The sequence below is a fragment of the Siphateles boraxobius genome, unplaced genomic scaffold, assembly GCF_051911475.1.
Source record: "Siphateles boraxobius isolate OS27281-9 unplaced genomic scaffold, OSU_SipBor_1 16, whole genome shotgun sequence".
NCBI classification, from domain to species: Eukaryota; Metazoa; Chordata; class Actinopteri; order Cypriniformes; family Leuciscidae; genus Siphateles; species Siphateles boraxobius.
This window is the reverse complement of record NW_027508766.1, coordinates 8,121,971-8,141,218: the sequence shown is the minus strand read 5'-3', so window position 1 is coordinate 8,141,218 and position 19,248 is coordinate 8,121,971. Positions and strand designations below refer to the sequence as shown.

General features: G+C 39.2%; 2 protein-coding genes across 2 annotated transcripts; one reads left to right on the top strand and one right to left on the bottom strand.

Annotated features, from left to right (window-relative positions):
• Positions 1–33: 33 nt before the first annotated feature.
• On the bottom strand, positions 34–18,151 carry shpk (sedoheptulokinase). Its single transcript, XM_077231471.1, has 7 exons — positions 17,237–18,151; positions 16,782–16,923; positions 16,453–16,639; positions 16,206–16,358; positions 4,178–4,353; positions 2,630–2,830; positions 34–2,244 (listed from the first exon to the last, which is right to left on the bottom strand). The coding sequence occupies exons 1-7, from the start codon at positions 17,447–17,449 to the stop codon at positions 1,850–1,852; spliced, it is 1,467 nt and encodes a 488-aa protein (XP_077087586.1). The 5' UTR covers positions 17,450–18,151; the 3' UTR covers positions 34–1,849.
• A 176-nt stretch (positions 18,152–18,327) lies between these two features.
• On the top strand, positions 18,328–19,114 carry emc6 (ER membrane protein complex subunit 6). Its single transcript, XM_077231481.1, has one exon. The coding sequence runs from the start codon at positions 18,328–18,330 to the stop codon at positions 18,658–18,660; it is 333 nt and encodes a 110-aa protein (XP_077087596.1). The 3' UTR covers positions 18,661–19,114.
• The last annotated feature ends 134 nt before the right edge of the window (positions 19,115–19,248 follow it).

Here is a 19,248-nt window from a genome sequence, read left to right as displayed (position 1 = left end):
TTATGTTATTTGAAGAAACAAACAGAAACTTCATTTATAACCATATGCATTACATGCAATATATATTGTAATTCTTTATTGTCCACAAAGGTGGAAAATTGTCTTTGGCTCACCAGCACATAAAATAACTATACAGACAGTCTTAAAAAAAGATTCACATTACATAAATATAAAAATACAGTTCATACTACTATTTGGTTTATCGATCACTTGTGGAGCTGAGAATTTTAATCGTGTTTGGAATAAAAGACCTCTTAAACATTTTTATTTGCTAGAGGTATTCTATAGCGCCTACCTGATTCCAAGGGCTCAAATTGACTAAATAGAGGATGAGAACTATCTGCAAGTATAATCCTTGCTTTCTTCTTTGCCCTTTCAGCATAAGTTGCACTAAGGGCGTCTGTGGTCTCCCGACAATTTTGCTTGGTATTGACTCAATTCTGGTGAGTTTGTTCTTAGATCTGCAGTTAAAGTGATCGTACCAGGCTGGGAGATGAAAAGTTCTAAAATATGCTGACTGACTCCAAGGCCACTAAGTTGTCTAAGAAGAAATAAACGCTGCGAGCATTTTTTTTTAAAATGTACTCTGAATTCTCAATGAAGCTCACATGTGAGTCCAAAATTCTCCACAATTTCAACTTGTTGACCCTTAAGTGAGATTGGCTGGATTATTATGTCTAATTTTGCGCACATAATTATTTTGTCTTTGCAACATTAATTTCTAATTGGCTCAAGTGACACCAAGTTTCAAGGGCCTTAGTGTGAGCCAGGTAGGCAACATCATGTAGAGAGCTAGTTTTGTCTAACCTTCGCCATATCATCCGCGTATTTAAATAACCTAAAATGTTCCTACTTAATCGTAAAGGCATTAGTAAAAAGAGAAAAAAAGCAAAGAGGAAGAACACAATCTTGTGAGCAACCTTTGCTTAAAGTGAGCACTTCTGACATAATCCCTTGAACACAGACTCTCTGCGGAGGACTAAACCTGTATTAACATCAAGATCAACAAGCCTTTTTGAGAGAATATGTGTCTTCATTGAATTAAAAGCCGAGCTAAAATCCACAAATAAAACCCTGACATATGCTTTAGAATACGTGAGATGTTTTGTAACTGTATTACGCAGGGTCAGTACAGCCGCATCTGTGCCTCTGTTAATCTTATATACAAACTGAAGTGGATCTAACCTAGAGGCAACAGTTGAAGTTAGATGATTAGCCAAAACTCACTCCATAGTTAGTCCATAGTCACATTATAGAAGTTATTGAAATAGACCGAAAATCATTTAGCATACTCGCACCTGGCCTTGGTCCCACAGGCCTAACTATTGATCCTTTCCACAGTGTCTGCACTTTTACTTACAAAATTATCTTCCTTTTTATTAGACTTTCCCATAGTGACCTTTCCCAAATCAATTTTTGCTATATATTTTTTTTATATACGGCGAGTTTATGTATTTTAATAAACTCAATTATAACAAAAGAATTAGAATAAAAACAGCATGAAATTTGATGCATCAGAATCCAACTGTTAATTAACATCTGAAATGCCACTGAACATTGTAAACAAGAGTATTTTGTCATTTAATGGAATTCAGAAATATTCTTTAAAAAAATACAAATGGTTTTGTATACTGACAGTCAAAAAATGAATCAATAAGTTAGATTAATGATGTAGTATACAATTACAAACTGATGGATTGTACAGAATTAAAACATTTTTAAATTAAATACACTTAATGGCGAAATGTGATTATTTATATATTTAACTAAACAGCAAAAAAAAAAAAAAAAAATGCTCTCTGGCCTTGTCAGGTGTCTCAGAGACAAATGTCATAGGCTTTGTGTCTTCTTATGTTTGGTCATTAAACACCATGGAAACTCCAACTGCTGAGTCCACATCTTTTCCGTAGACTACAGGGAAAGGAAACACTCTCTCCACTTCCTGTTGCAGAATGGGGTTACATGACAGAGCGCTGCCACTGCCAATAATACACCTCACCCCAGCAGCCTGAAGGCTCTGAGGGGGCATCATAGTGGCCAGGTTTTCAATAATGCCCCTGCACACAGCCCGAGTCATGTGACCCAGAGAGAGGTTAGAGGGCGAGATTTGCGAGACACTGGCGCTGGTGGTGGGGTCGTGCCGCTCTCCTAGTAGAGTCGAAGTCACGGTTAGGTCAGTATTAGGCTGTGCTAAGGCAGACTGGATCAGCTGGGAGTAGATTCTGGACTCGTTGACCTCCAATCCTATGAGATAAAACAATGAATAATACACCTGAGAGCCAAAAGCATGCAACAAGATACAACACTCTCAAAAATAAAGGTTCTTTATTGACATCTAATGTAATATCTTTAACATCCATGGAACCTTTCCATTACACAAAAAACTCTTTATAGTGGAAAACGGTTCTTAAGATTATTAAAATGGTTCTTTTAAAAACTGATCACTGAAATGTTCCTTGGGTACCCAAAAATGGTTCTTCTATGGCATTGCTGTGAAATCCCCCTTTTAGAACCTATATTTGTAAGAGTCATTTTATTGTTGTCTCTATTTTAAAGAATAAATGTTTAGTCTATGATATAAACAGGTAAAATGGTCAAAGGTCAAAAAGGTTAACAATTGTTGATTTACCAAATTCCTTCATCCACGAGTCCAGCATTCTGACAAAGGTGGCCATGACATTGCCTCCATTGAGTGATGCGGCCACTGCCAGATAGGAGCCATGCAAGTATGGGAAATAAGCGACAGGGCAGAAGGCGTCTGGAGAACTGGGAGGGCTGAACTCTGCAGGCATGCCGAACGTCAGCTGGGCTGAAGTGCTCATGTTCAGCACTAGTGATTTAACATAATTCACAATTAATTGGTGTGTATCTGACTTGTGTACACAACAGTTCAAAAGTGTGGGGTTTGTAAGATTTTTTTATGCTTTTGAAAGTCTCGTGCTCACAGATGTTGCTTTTTTAATTTTTTTATTTCTTTCATGAATAGACATTTACTAAAAAATAGCATTTATTTTAAATACAAATAAAATAATTTATAACATTATAAATGTGTTTGGTCACACTTTATATTAGGTGTCCTTAACTACTATGTACTTACATCAAAAAAATAAGTACAATGTACTTATGGTGTTCATGTTGTATAGCAAAACACTTGTTTAAGGATGGGTTAAGGTGTAAGGGAAAGGTCAACAGTGTAATTATAGATGTAATTACAGAAATGAATTACAGCTGTAACTACATGCAGGTATTTCTTAAAATATAAGTACAATGTAAAAGCATATATGTACACAATAAGTTTATTTTATCAAATAAAAAACATATATTTACTGTCACTTTGGATCAATTTAATGCAGCCTTGTGGAATAAAACCATAATTTCTTTCCAAAAAATTCTTAATGACCCCATATTTTTGAACGTTAGTGTATAAGTAAAAATGCTACAGTCCACAACACTGATGTGGATGCAGTATAAAGTACTCAAGCCCACACACATGCTGATTTAGCTGCTACACAGTTTTGTGCAAACTACAAATCATATATTGATTTTGTAAAGCAAAAGAAGATCCTCAGGAGATCATATTGCTAAAAGCATTTGTGTTGCTAATATCATGTACAGCACATTTAGCATAATTTCCCCACTGCCAAATAAAAGTAGTCCTCTCTATCATGTGCTGACAGATATTAAATAAAAAACATCTATGACAGGTAAATAAAATCTATATAAAAATAAAATAAAAACATTTTTTGGTTTAAAAATAAACTGGGTAAACATATTTATTGCCGAACACAGACAAAATGTAAACAAATCATGTTGTACTATACAGTCCTCTTTTTAGCATAAGCTTGAGCTGCTGTGCAAAAATATCTCATTTACAAGAACCCATAGAACACAAAACATCTCTAATGCCCATGCCCTTGAGAGAGGACACTGAAATCTGAGTACAAAATCTGCCATGTTTACATGTGCTCATTGCAGTTGCATAACATCTCCACCTGGAGGCGGAACTAGTAAACACATAAACTTACCTCAGATTGAGTATGTACTCTATGTAGCTGATAAAACTACAATAGTCTGTAGGTCATGACTGTAGGTCATTTACAGACCAAGTCAATGAATTTTAAAAAACATTAAAAGCAATATACACAACTAAAAAAGAGGCATCTAATCCAAACTGCACCTGCATCTCCTTTGTCAGTCATGCAGGAGTACACACTACATTGGAAGTCTCCCAGCGCCGCCCCGACCGGTGTGTGAGCAGGGATACCGTACCACTCAGAGGAAGTGTAACCAGCCACAGCTCCTGACTCGACCACGACAGGCAAGAGGTGCACAGGGAAACCCGCATCCTTCAGACTGGAGGATAATATATAAACAGTCAATTCATGCTGTTGCAGAGACTAATCCAAACACAGGCATTCAATTCAACACAGAGTAACTGTAATATTAAACATCATAGATTAGTAGAGTCAGTTTCACTTGAAACGGGACTCGCAACAGAAGGGGCTTTCGCTTGTGCTAGAAAAGAGCCCTGCTCCCCACTATCACGCCTCACACACAAGCTGTGGAAATTAATGGGGGCTCAGGGCAAAAATGTCCTAAGAAAAAAGCATTTTACATGCCCCAAAAATTCAACATATGGGGGAAAATGTCCCTGTGTAAGTTCTTGTTTTTAATATTTATAACAGGATAGTTAAGCAACACCAGGGGCGTTTCTAGGTTTTAAAAACATCAGGGGCTGGGGTGGATAATAAGATAACATGATTCGATACAGAGAATAATGTATATTGTAGGCCTATTTGCAGGGGGCAGATTGGTAAAAAAATTCAGCCCTGGCACTGTAGCCACAACAGCTCACATTACACATGCACATTCAAATGTGAGGTAGCTAGGGTGGTTCGGGCGCTCCCCCGAGAAAATTTTGATTTCTCGGACCTACATATGTGCATTTTAAGGTGTTTGAAGGCCCAAAAAAATTGGATAACAATAGCGTTAAAAGCATGTCAGTGGGCAGTAGTATACATTATTTGTCAAGCAGATAACAGATTCTTAAACATGAGAATGAGGATAAATGTTGAAATGATTGATCCACACTACAAAATGGAAATGAAGAATGTTTCTGCTTATTGTTGACAATACACAATCACATATTCCAAACAGGAATGGCCTTAAATGAGAAATCTTTCAAGAATTATTTTGCATAGATGTTACATTTCAATCAAACACCACTGCAATCTTTTTGTGTCCAGAGGCACTGCAGAACATGAAATCCATGGGGAGGGGACGGATCCAGATCCAACTCCTCCCACCTTACATATACCTAAACCAACCCATCTCCGCCCCCTAATCCCTAAACCCACCCCTAATCCTGCCCATCTCCACCCCTTGGATCTTGATCCGACTCCTCCCCGTGGATTTCGTGTACTGCATTGAGGTGCTACTGGGCAAATGAGCAATTTATATATTAGCAATAAAGATTGGTTTCAGCAACTTATTTCTTTCTTGAGTTAAGCAATGTTTTTGGCACTAATCAGTTCAATTAAAGTTAAATTGTTCACTCATAAAGGCAGTCACTAGTCGCCACCTACTGGCTTAATGATGCAAGTTGTGCAAACACAGACAAGCGGATTGATTCAAACGGTGAAAAGGCTGATACTGGTGAAATATTCGAACACATTCGAGGAGGACCATACAAATAAATATATATATTTATACTTATACATTTTATAAATATATATATATATATATATATATATATATACTTATACATTTTATGAATAAATCTATTTATACTTATGCATTTTGCTTATAGTTTCTATAATTAGCCAAGAACATCTGTGTTAAATAGGAATACATTGTAGGAATAATGTTAATCAAGCTGACTAAATCACACGACTGCGCAGCCTTCACACTCACAATAAAAAAATACAATATAATTTATAACAAAGACAACCTCATTATGCACAGGAAATAATATTACAGATCTAGACAAATTGGGTTGCTATAGTTAAAAGAATGCCATGAACGATAATTTAGGCTAGATGTATTTTTCACATTTTTGGTCACAAAATATATATTTTTTTATGACCCAAGTCAGTTTTGATGACTTTCCAATATTGATAAAATGTTAAAATAATAATAATGAAAAACTAGTAGGGCTACGCCAAAATGTGTAACATTTATGTAGCCTACAAAGGAATACAAAAACCCCGACATAGAGTTTTGACGCAGATTTAATCTCCCTTTTGGTTATTTCAATACTTAATTGACGACAGTACACAACGTTACATACTCGTAGTTTCTTTTGCGTGATACAGGGCGCGTCGCATTTGCGCGTGATATTGAAGAGTTGCGCACCGCGAACACACGGCTGACAAGACAGGAAAGTTTGTTTTTCTGAGTTTTACTTAAATAAAGCCTGACAACATATCATCTGACAGAGGACTGTGCGGCGGTGCTGACTGCCTTATTTATTTATTTTTTTAAATTGCTGTGAGATTGTTTGCTGTTGCGCGCAAATCCTGGAGATATTCTACGATAGGCTGAAAAGTGAAAACACTCACGTGGTGCGTGAGACAGTCTGTGTGAGACAGATTTCAACTATCACCAGTCAGAGACAGCAGCAAAGCCAAAGTACAATGAAATAAGGCAACTTATGATTTCGGGGGTTTACATAACGTTAGGCTATTGTCCGGTTTCATATCAGTCTACTTTTCAAAATACATTCGGGGCTGACGACGCCCCTGAGCAACACCACACACAAGAGTGCTGTTTTCCCCAATATCAACACTATTGCAAATGTGACATTTATTTTATACAACAGTTAAATAAATGAGAGGTTAAACTCAGAATATGGTGTTTTTGCTCTATTTCACTACGAAAATAGTTAGGCTTTTATTTGAGACGTGTCTTTGCATTTGAACATTCCAATTTCTTTAAACAGGACACACATAAGCTGAATAAACGTTAGCCAATACAAACATATTTATAGAAAATAGTTGACAATTAATAGGCCAATAATAGCAAAGCGAATCACTTATTCTAAAAGAATATCAAGTATAAGTTAGACAAATCCCACATATAATGAGGGCTGTGTTAACAGTAAAACATCCGTCATTTAACGAATTTTAAAAACACGGATGGATAATACAAAATGCTTTCTGACATTTTGACAGAAAAAAACACAACAAAATTTAAACTTAGCCGGTCAGTTTTCATTTTTCAATTATCTTCTCTCTCTCTGTGTGTGCGCGTCAGTGTTAGAGGGAGCTTGCGGAGCACCTGATACAACGGTACTTTTTAATCCATAAGTAACGCGCTAGTTTTCATACAAAATAAATATGTAACACAATTATTAACACAATGACTGTTCTCAACACTGAGAATGAATAAATAAACGTTTCGATCGCGCTTATCAGTAATCCACAAATCACAGAACTTTCATGTTTATTTAGTTTATTTATTTAACAGGGACCATACAGTAAACATAGTTACAATACAAAGCCTGTAACTGATGCGCAGCATATTGTCATGTTTCTATGCGTTTAGTTCAGTTTTGAGATCTTGTTTCCCCCCGTCTTTGTGATTTTGGTTCAGTCCTGTTAGTTTTCCCGCTCCTCGTTTGTGTTCAGTTTCTTCACCTGTGTTCTGTTAATTATCCCATTAGTCCCTGTCCATTTAAGACCTGTGTTTTCCCTCAGTGTTTGTTGGTCGTCGTCCTTGTATGGTTGTTTTCTGAAGTTTTGTTCTTTTGTTCCTTTTTATTCCTGTAAGTTGAAGATTGTAAATAAATCAACTATACTGCTATTCCTGTGTCCTCGTCTTCAATTACCTGCACACAACCTGACACATATAGAGTTTATAGCTAATGCTAATTTTCAACTCCTGTCCCTGGTTGGGCATTTTTCACTAAGCCATAGCGATTTTAGTTGTATTTAGATTTATTCTTCAGCATTACTTAAGCATTTTATAATTTGCATGGCTGAATGATGTTTTCCTCTTATCTGAGTGACCATGAATGACGGAGTATTTTAAGATAATCCATGCGATTGCGATCACTCCCGTGTGATAATCGAATCCAGTTTAAGTTAACTCAATACAATATTTCAACTTTCCACATTCACCCCAGCCCGTTTACCTTCAGGAGTCAGAAAGTAGCCTACCGGACTATTGTACTGTCCTCGCTGATGAACCGATTGTAGCCGATTTTCAGTCTCTTTTTAATGATAGGTCTTACGCATCTGTCAATCATCCTCGCTTGCTATTTGGGGAATGAACCCAGCGCTGTGATTGTTCGAACTCTTCTTCTTTTGCTGTTGCTTGATTCGAGGACTGCGCGTGAACAGAGACGCGTCACCAGGTTTTTGCGTAGTTTAGAGGGACAAATCGTACTAGCGTACTCTGATGTCAAAATGCATATCCGCTACGCCAAATGCGTAGAGGTTGACAGGTCTGCTGTATAAATCCACGTTTTTAATTGAATCGGTCTAATGAATGACTCAACTCATAAAAACTGCAGCTGTGTCCAAAATCACCCCTATTAAATAGAGCATTATAGGGAACAGAAATTTGTAGTGGTGTCCAAAACCATAGCGGATGTTATTGAGTGCACTCACTCAATCCCACAATGCACCACAAAAACGAGTGTACAAGCAATGTAAGTTCAACCGCTAGAGAATACCCATAACGCACTGTGAGGGTGGTGATGAATGAATTCCTGCGTCTCAGCAGAAGATGGTGCCCGCAACTGCATCATCCATCCATCCATTTTCCAATCCGCTGGTCTAATGTGGGTAGCGTAATATCAAACAGGAATACATTCCTTTTTAATTGCCGTGGCCGCCGGAGGGGTCTTCACCACCGTGGCCGCCCGAAGGGACGTCTCCGCCGAGGCTGCTCGAGGGGTCTTCTCTGCCCTGGTCCACCCTGGTCTCCTGCACGTCTTGCTCCGCCCTGGTCGTCTACTCCGCCTGCTCCGCCCACGTTCCATGGCCCAGGTCCGCCCACATTCCAGGGCCCAGGCCCACCATTGCAAGGCCCTGATCCCGTACCTCGTGCGGACCTGGCCCTCCATCCCTCCCCCAGGACCGCCTCCGCTCCACCACCCTCCTGACCTGTCTGTTTTGTTTGTTTTGATGGGCGTCAGGAGCCGCCCATAGAGGGGGAGCTATGCTATGATGTCAGTCTGTGTTCACCTGTCATTTCTTTTTTTAGCAGTTCCCCATTATCTCTATACGTCTTCCCAGGTGTCCCTGATTAACCACGCCGCCTTGTTACCTTGTTTAGCTTGTTTGCCCTTGTATTTAAGCCCTGTGTTTCAGTCCAGTCTTGGTGAGTTCTTGTATGTGTTGTGTGTTTTTGTTTTGAAGCTGTAATGTTGAGATTAGTTGTCTTGGTCCCGAGTCCTGTTCCTAGCCTGAGCCTTTGTCTAGTTTTCAATTTATTTAATAAAGTGTTAATAAAGTGCTGCAATTGGATCCTGCTTCCTCCTTACTTCAACCACCATGGTAACAGACCTACTTAACATAAAAAATTAAAAAACACCTCCAATTCCCTTACCCACCCACACTCAATACCCCAAAACAATGCCACTCAACCCCTAGTCCAAGCAAAAACATTCAATATATTATTCAAAACAAGTTATTACGGTAATATGGACTAAAATATTAAAATAGTAAATATACTAAACTTCCATTCGTGCATCTACATAAGTACATACACAAATATGCATACCATACAAACTAGTATACATCCCTACGTACATACTTAAATATACCCATATACATATATACCTATACATGTACGCAGATACACACATACACACTTCTATCCATATAAATGCATATACATATACCCTCACTATTCTGCACATACTTCAAATCAGGGTATGGTTGTACAGCCTAATTGCAGCAGGAATAAAACACCTAAAATATCTCTCCTTCTTACACCGAGGAGGAATCAACCTCCTACTACATGTACTCTCCTGTGCACCAACGATACCATTAAAAGGGTGAGCAATTTCACACAAAATGACAGAGTTTGGCCAGAATTCTCCTCTCCATCACCACCTCAAGCGGGTCAAGGGTAGTCCCCAACACAGAGCTGGCTTTCTTTATCAGTTTATTCGCATCGCTGATCCTGATTCCACTTCCCCAGCATACAACAGCATAGAAAAGTACTGTCGCCACAACCGACTCATAAAAGGAACGGAGCATTTCTCCCCGAACTCCAAAAGATCTCAATCTCCTCAAGAAATAGAGACGACACTGTTCTTTTTTATGTCATCTCAATGTTAGTGGCCCAGCTTAATTTGTTGTCCAAGTGCACTCCCAATTATTTATAAGAAGTGACAGTCTAAATTCTGATGGGAGACACTGCATGTGTAATGGGTAGAGAAAATGGCATCACATATGAGTTTAATTGAAGAAAACAGTTACCTCCTATTCTTTTACTTTTATTACATGTAAGCTAACATTCCCATGTATTTCACTTCATGCTGGTAAATGGCACGGTTGCAGAGCTTCACCGTAGTGGGCTGCCGTGGAGACCGTAGCTCGAGCGCTCAGAAATAAACATACAGCGCTTGAGAAAGACATAAATTCTGTATCTCCACTTCTTTCCAGCCCACAAGTATATTTTTAAACCTTTCCCATCTCTATTAGAAATATTAGTATTGAAATACTCTATTAGTATTGCAAGAGTACGGTTGTCTAGGTGATGTATGTTGTTATGTTCCGTGTAGAAAGGGTTTTATGCAGTGTTTATATGGTATGTATTTGCTAGCAGCTTCAGCTAGTGAGTGAAGGTTCCGTTCTCTCGTCTTTTTGGACGGACTGTAAACAGTTGAGTCGAGTGAACATCTGTATGTTTAAAGTGTAATATGTAATGTCTATTAAGTCTCTGTACTTCGTATCATTTTGTTTGTATTGCCGGTGCTCTGTCCAGTATGTTTGTTTACCAGAGCCGGTCAATGTTCTATGGAGGCTATGCCGCTGACAGTTAATGTGCGCGTGCCTGTAGTAGACATACGCAAACGGCAGACCAATGTGTTGTGTTGGTGATTGATTATCACACATTCACATGAACAGTTTAAATATTATAGTATTCTTGGTATTTGATCTATGAAAAGGTTGTTTATATTGCAATGTATATTTGATATATTATACAGTAAGACTATTTTACAATATGTTATTAATGTTTTTTTTTGTATTTTATCTGATATATTCCAAAGCTTTACATATTGGTTTGTTTATTGTATTCAGTATAGTTATAGGCCATTTCTATATTATATAGTCCATGTAATGGCTAAAGTTACGGTTTATGATCTCATAGTATTATTGAGATATTGGACTGAGCAGAAATAAACATACAGTGCTTGAGAAAGACATAAATTCTGTATCTCCACTTCTTTCCAACCCACAGTGCTATCAAGCCTGTGGCTTTGTACCTGCCCAGATTCCCCTAGGTCTGAGGCCGGTAACACATGTTTAGATCTCCTAAAATCAATCACCATCTCCTTAGTTTTGTTTGTGTTAAGCTGGAGATTGTTCTGCTTGCACCAGTCCACAAAGCTTTCCACCAGGCTCCTATCCTCTTCTTTCTTTCCTTCACTTATACATCCCATGACCACAGAGTCGTCTGAAATTTTCTGGAGATGGCATGCCCCAGTATCATACTTAAAGTCAGAGGTGTAAAAAGGAAAAAGGAAAGGTGCCAAAACAGTCCCCTGTGGCACACCCACATTACTAACTGTCTATTCTGACCTACAGTTTTGTGAAAAAGCCTGGCTGGATGGAATTAAAAGCACTTGAGAAATCAAAGAACATATATCGCACTGTGCTTCCAGCCTTCTCCAGATGTGAATAAGCCCTATGTAGGAGATAGATGATGGCATCCTCAACTCCCACATGAGACCGATACGCAAACTGCAGTGGATCAATTGTACTTCCAACCATAGATCTTAGGTAAGGAAGAACTATCCTCTCTAATGTCTTCATCAGGTGTGACGTCAGTGCCACCGGTCTAAAATCTTTGAGGTCCTTACAGATCCCCTTTTTGGGCACTGGCACCAGACAAGATGAATTCCAAAGAACAGGTACCTACCCCATATTCAAACTCACATTAAGAATCTGTGCCACAACTTCACTTAGCTGTTCTGCACATATTGTCAGGACCCTTGGGCTAATTCCATCAGGGCCGACTGCTTTGCCCACATGAACCCTCTTTAGTTATTTCTCTAACTGGTCCACTGTAATATGCAGGCCACCGGGAGAATGGGGGCTTTGGTAATGGATGGAGCAAGATGGAGGTATAGAAGTTAGGCCTATGCCTGCTGAAGTAGAAGATGAGAGTTGAATGTCAGGCAACATTCCAAATTTTAAAGTTCAAAGTTTTGTTTGCCATTTGTATAGCACAAAGAAAATTGTACACATACATAGAAATTGTACTGCATTCAGGGTTGAAGTGTCAGGTTTCTTAGGAACTGGTATCACAGTGCAGGACTTGAACTGACGTGGAACTACCGCTTTTGACAGGGACTGGTTAAAAATGTCTGTGTACACACCTGCTAGTTGTTCAGCACAGGCCTTCAGGACTCTGGGTGACACTCCGTCAGGTCCCACATCCTTACGGGGGTTAACCTGCTTCAGAGCTTTCAGCACCTGTGTGTGTGTCAACTGTAGAGCGGTGTCCTCAGCACTGTTGGGGAGTCTGGAGGGTGTGTCAGAGTTCATCCTGTTGAATCTGCAGTAGAAGTTGTTAAGGCAGTCCGGCAGGGTAGCGTCTCTAACCTTGATGATGTTGGTGCTCCTTTTGTAGTTTGTAAAAGATTGGATTTCCTTCAACATAATGTGTGTGTTGTTCTGTAGATGTAGGCTTTCAAGTTTTTGGGAGTGCGCCCTTTTTGCTGCTTTGATGGACTTTCGCAGTTCATATTTGGCCCTTTTACAGTCCTCTTTGTTTCCAGACTTGTAAACCACACGTCTTTCCTTGATCTTTTTCCGTACATCAGCATTAAAGCAAGGCTTTTGGTTTGGAAAAACATGGACAGTACGTACTGGAACACATATGGAGGTGCACCAGCTGATATAGTGTACACAACAGTAACAATCATGCATTGTAGTTCCCTGGGTAGATAAAATGGCTTACACTTCAAAGTTAGAAATTTCCCATCTTCGGAGCAGTGCTGAGAGAATCCCTGACTGAACCGATTGAAAAACATATTCAGCCTGTTGGCTCTGTCCAAACTCTGATCTAATCGTTGAGTACTTGATATCTGATAACCAGAAATCTTTCTCATTCCACTCCACACTTCTATCATGTTGTTGTTCTGCAGCTTGTCCTCTAATTTCCTTCTGTATACCTCCTTATCCTCTCTCCCTTTTACCTTCAACTCTCTCACGTTTGCACGTTTCTCTGAGCCTCCTTGTCATCCACTCTAAAGACACGCTTTTTCTCAGTAAGCAGTGTCTTAAGTTGACAGGTGACCCACGGTTTGTTATTTGGGAAGCAGCGTACAGTTGTTGTTGTTGTTGTTGGTATAGCCCTGTCCACACAGAAGTTTATATATCCATTGACAATAAGTGAGCTCATTAATATCATGACCGTTCATATCACATAGAACATTCCAGTCTGTAGTTACAAAACAGTCTCTTAAAGCTTCACTCCTCTCCATTGTCCATTTCCTTATTGTACTCGTCACAACTGGCTGTTGCTGGTCAAGTGGTTTATACCTACATGACAAATGCACCAAGTTGTGACCAGATTTACCCAATGTTGTGCCTGAACGTGTTCATTGAACTATAGTTCATGAACTTGTTCATATTTTGGGCGAACGTGAACTGAATGTACTGTATTACTGCCTGATGAACGTTACTGTGAACTCGTTCATTATGGTGTCTGCGAACGGCAGCAGACCCGGCGTCAGACACAAATTCACGGACAGACATTACATTTTTTCAGGGGGGCACAAATGAGATCAACCTAATTGCATAATATCATTATGGGGTCGTTTTTCGCATCCGTAGCAAGCATTTTGAGAGATGTTTTTGCAATTCACAGCAACCGAATGACCAATACGAAAAAACGGATAGGCCTACGAAAGTTTCGATTTCGAACTCAGTGAGCAGGGACCTTACAAATGCACTGTTGACGCTTGCGCAGCATCTCGAGGATAGGCTACATCGAAACAAATGAGCACAGCTCAGAAAAAAGAAACTCAGTTAACATAGGCCCTACTGCCGTAAAAATTCAAAATGTGGAGTTTTTATATTTATAATATGATACAGTTAAGCAACATCACACTACCAAGAGTGCTGGATACCATCACGATTGAAAATGTGACACTGATCTCATATGACAATTCAATCAACAAGTAATTAATATTAAGTCACTTACATTATAGACAAAATATTGACTGTTTTTGTTCTATTTTAGAACAATTCTGCCTCATAACAACTGCCTCATTCTTGATAAATCAACCGTTTGAACGAATCGTTCGAATGAATGACTCAAAGACTCACTTAATAAGACCGCTCATCACATGCATTTCCGAGCTCACTATCGACAAACCAATCAAATCAGTTTACAATAAAAAAAATCTAAAAAAATAAATAAAATCAGACCAAACACATTTTTATTTTTATTCAGGAGTTATGCATTTTAAAAAAATCTTACAATTTCTGTGCAAACTTTGCCAGACGATAAAATAATTGCTGTCTGTGGTTCTATATGGGCTGTGGCAATAATGTTGAAAAATAATAGCTCGCAGCAACATATGGAAAAAAAGAACTATGAACTAGTTCACAATTTAAAGTATGAACTATGAACTGAACTAGTTCATTTTAAAATTTGTGAACTGAACTTTGAACTAGTTCATGTAGAAAGTGAACTTTCCCCCTAATGGAGGAAGAGGGGTGGCGCTATAAGCTTCAGTTTGATTTGGATAAAGTAAATCCAAGGTTTAATTGTCTCTGGTCGGGCAAGTCACAAACTGGCTAAAAGTTGATAAAACAGTCCCAAGAGAAACATAGTTAAAATCTCCAGTTATTAAAATAAATGCCCGTGGATGTAGAGTCTGTAAGTCAGCAGCGTGGTTGTGACTTACATCACACACTACAGCTGCGTTAGCTGAAGGCGGGATATATACAGTAGACCCAATTACATGCAAGAATTCCCTAGGTATATAGTATGGTCGCAGGCTTATCATTAGAAGTTCAATGTCCATTGTGCAAAGCTGTTTTTTAACAGTTATATGTCCTGGATTGCACCATTTGTTATTCACATACACTGCCAACCCCCCTCCCTCCTCTTACCGCTTTCTTTAGGTTTCCGATCTGCACGCACCATCTGAAAGCCCTCGATATCCCCATTTGGGTCCGGGATATGATTATGAAGCCAAGTTTCTGTAAAACATACAATACCACATTCACGATATTCCCGCAGACTTTTCATCAGCATCATCAGCTCCTCCTTTTTGTTCGCGATAGATCTTACATTGCCGGTGATAACTGAAGGCAAGATGGGTTTAAACTTTTTCCGCCGCTTCTTCTCCGCTTTGCAGCCTCTTACATGTTTCTTTAGCTCACCAGGAATTTCCACTCTTCGTCCAAACGCCGCAGAAGATTTCCGCAATGCAAGCAACTGATCTCTAGTATAAACAAGTTGGCGGATGCAAGGCGATTCATGGTCCATTGACTCAATACGCATGATATTCCACATAATATTCACATTACTGCTTGAGTTGCCAGTTTGCTAAGTTTCAAATGATTATTAGACAGCAAGCACAAACTATGCAAAAGCAGCAGCGCACTCAGTGTCCAAATTCACTCACTCATTTTCATTCACTCCTTCAAGTGGACTCTATTAGTTGAGTAGTGAATGAAGGTATAGGGGGTGATTTCGAATACAGCATGCTTTGTCCCTGAATGTCAAAGCATGCTTCTGGTACAATGCATTAAATGGTAACATCTATGTTTGAAATTGTACATGGTCCCTAATAAACAAATAAAAAAATGACTCAGACATTTTTTCAATTAATCGTTTGAATGATTCAATGACTCACTCGTTAAGACAATGATCTGCCGACACCTACTGAAAAAGGGAGTCCACCATGCTGCAAGAAAGACTGTCCGTACTTGCCCAGATGTCATTTGAATTGGGTCTCGGAATTGCAAAGGCCACCTCTAATTATAATATCGGACTTGACTCACATTTGCGTGTTCCATTGGTTGGTGGTTGTGTTGAAGTAACCCCAGCTGGCAGCATTTTGTCCAGTCATGACACACTTTTCAAGACCTCCCAGCATGGAAACCATGTAGTCTTGGATGGTGCCTGCATCACTGAAGTCTGACAGGAACTCCGGCCTGAATCAATGACATATCATTAAAAAACATTCAGTGCGGAACAATTGTATTTTTGCTGAAATAATTTAGTCTGAAATCTTAAGTGTGATTCTACCTGTGTTTCATATACCAGAAAATGGTAGCACAACCAAAGCCAGTGGCCACACTCAGGTGGGAGTCTGGTTTAGGTAAGGAAGACAAGAAGTCAGCGCTGCAGCGCCCATCCTGCCAGGTGATCAGCTGACTGACGTCTTCTTTGGGAATGAATCTAATGATTTCATCTTTACTTAGCCATTCACAGCCTAATGGAGATGGATGACAGTACAGTACAAGTATTGATACCTTTTAAGTTATGATTTATGAATGAATGATTGCCTTCACCACAATGCCAGAAGCATTAAACATGCTTTTAATAGTTGGTCAATGATGTCGTCAATGTTTAACCTGATTTAGATTTCCACAACACAATGCCATGCATTTGTCCACATACTCCAATGCACTTGACTTTTTTCAGCTTATCTTTGGGTAAAGCGTCCATGCATTGGTCCAGAGCGGCAATTATTAGTGCAGGATCCTGCTCTTTGGCCTATTACAACAACAACAATAAATAAATAAAGCACATTAAACAACCCCCAATTAATATCAGTAACACCCCAATAAAGAAAACAATTCACTTGAAATTGTCTCTGAGTGTTTTTCAATTGTCTCTCAGTGTTTCGTAAGTATTTCAATTATAATTTATCTATAAACACTCTCAGTATAACATAAGTACCACACATACATGGTACACTGTAACGTTACCATGTGTTTTCTCACAATACTTCTTGAGGTGAATTTCTCTGTATAGTCTAACCGTATCTTTTGACTGCCATCGCTTTGATCAAATATCTGTTACCTACATGTGTGTCTGTGGTGCAGCTGATATCAGAGTTTGTAGGGAAACTCCTACTGTCTGTCACTCTGTTGGACTGCGCCTCCAGCAGCACGACTTTAACTGATGTGGTGCCCAGATCCATGCCGAGAACAAAGTCAGCAGAACAACTCTGTGACGTCGCCATGACCTCTGAAGAAATCAATACTTTTGTGCAGTCAGGGGAAAATGTGGAGTACATGTCATGTTTATGTCATAGCACACGAAAATAAACAGCTCTGAATTTTTCTACGTTGTTGTCGATGGCCCGATCTAGCGATGTCCGGTTGATGAACGAATCGCTCTTGTTTCAAATCTTTTCAATGAACATGTTGAGCCGGTTCAAAAAACTGTTCTGGATGATTAATTCAAGAATCGGATTGAATCATTTGTTCAGTTCGCGAACAGCTCCTATTGACCGAGAACCGTCTCTTTTGAAAATGTCGTATTCATAAACACCCATAAGTTATTAATACTGTACGTTTATGTATTTTTCTTGAGTCTCAAATGGATCAGTTCGAAAGAACCGAGTCTTACAAATGATTCTTACATCCCAACACAGTTTTGAACCTTCGCGGATCCCGTAGAGTGGGTGAAAGGTAAGGTGAAATGAAATAAGCATATATTTAAACCGTAATGTTGTTCAGAGTTCAGAGCCTAATAATACACAAACGTGTATTACTAAACATATTATTGTTTGAAATGAAGTAAACGTTGGGCGGGAAAATTAAACAAAATTAGAACTAGATTTTTATTAAAAGTCCCATGGTGCTTAGCGAGAAAATGGCTGACCGAGAATGACACACAGTGTGTTTTATCCAGAATTTACCAAACCATTTTTTGAATACGGTCCTAGTTAAAATATAGGCTTAAACAAATATCTAACGAGGTTCGGGTGTTTAATGTAAATGATGCTTTCTTGAATCACGGAGGCTGGCGCATCATTTGTGTTTATTAATATTTTGACCCTAACGGTAAGTGGAGGAGGGGATTTCACGTGAATGTATGATCTCTCAGTCGGCTTTATGTTGTCATCTGTCTTTCGCTTTTCTCCTCTCAGCGTGTTTTTAACATCACAACATGGCCACAGTAGCAGCAAAACGCGAGGGACCGCAGTTCATCAGTGAGGTGGCCGTCAGAGGAAACAACGCGGTGCTCGACTACTGCCGCACGTCCGTGTCTGCTCTGTCCGGGGCGACAGCGGGCATCCTCGGGCTCACGGGACTCTACGGCTTCGTCTTTTATTTCCTTGCCTCTTTCCTGCTGTCTTTGCTCCTGATTCTCAAAGCCGGTCGCCGATGGAACAAGTGCTTCAAATCTCGACGTCTGCTTTTTACAGGAGGCCTCGTGGGCGGCCTCTTTACTTACGTGTTGTTCTGGACTTTCCTCTACGGAATGGTGCATGTGTACTAAAGGGACTCGGACAGTACAGCAGCCGTGTAGATGTAGAACTACTAGTAACATGATAGAGATCCTGTCTCAGGGTGGAGAGTGCTGATTGTTGTACCACAGATCATGACCGTGACCTTACTTGCGTTTAGCCATTCAAATTTAAAACATTTTTTTCTCAGTACTAATTGCACTGAACTTTAGACATTTAAAAATTGTGTGTTGTCCTCTTTTCTTCTTGTAATTTAATATTTTCCTAACACTTGTTCCAGGGCAGGGTTGGGTTTGGATCTAGTGTTGTCCAACAGGGAGGCTAATTTGTTTTCAGCTTGGTTTCTATATGTGATTTGCAGAACTCTGTGAACTCCAGGCATCAATAGGAACCAGTAAAACACAATACTACCTTTAAACTGTATAAATCACTTAATTTTATTTCAAATGTTTTGAGAAAATTAAATCATTAACCTCATAGATTAAACTGTGTGGTTACTTGAAGTGCATTATAAAAATGAACAACATTTAACATGTTTTATTATTTGTTCTTTATCATTGAAACATTTAAGATTGTGTAGCCTGTGTGTGTGGATAGTGTGCCAATCATGACTAGCAGTG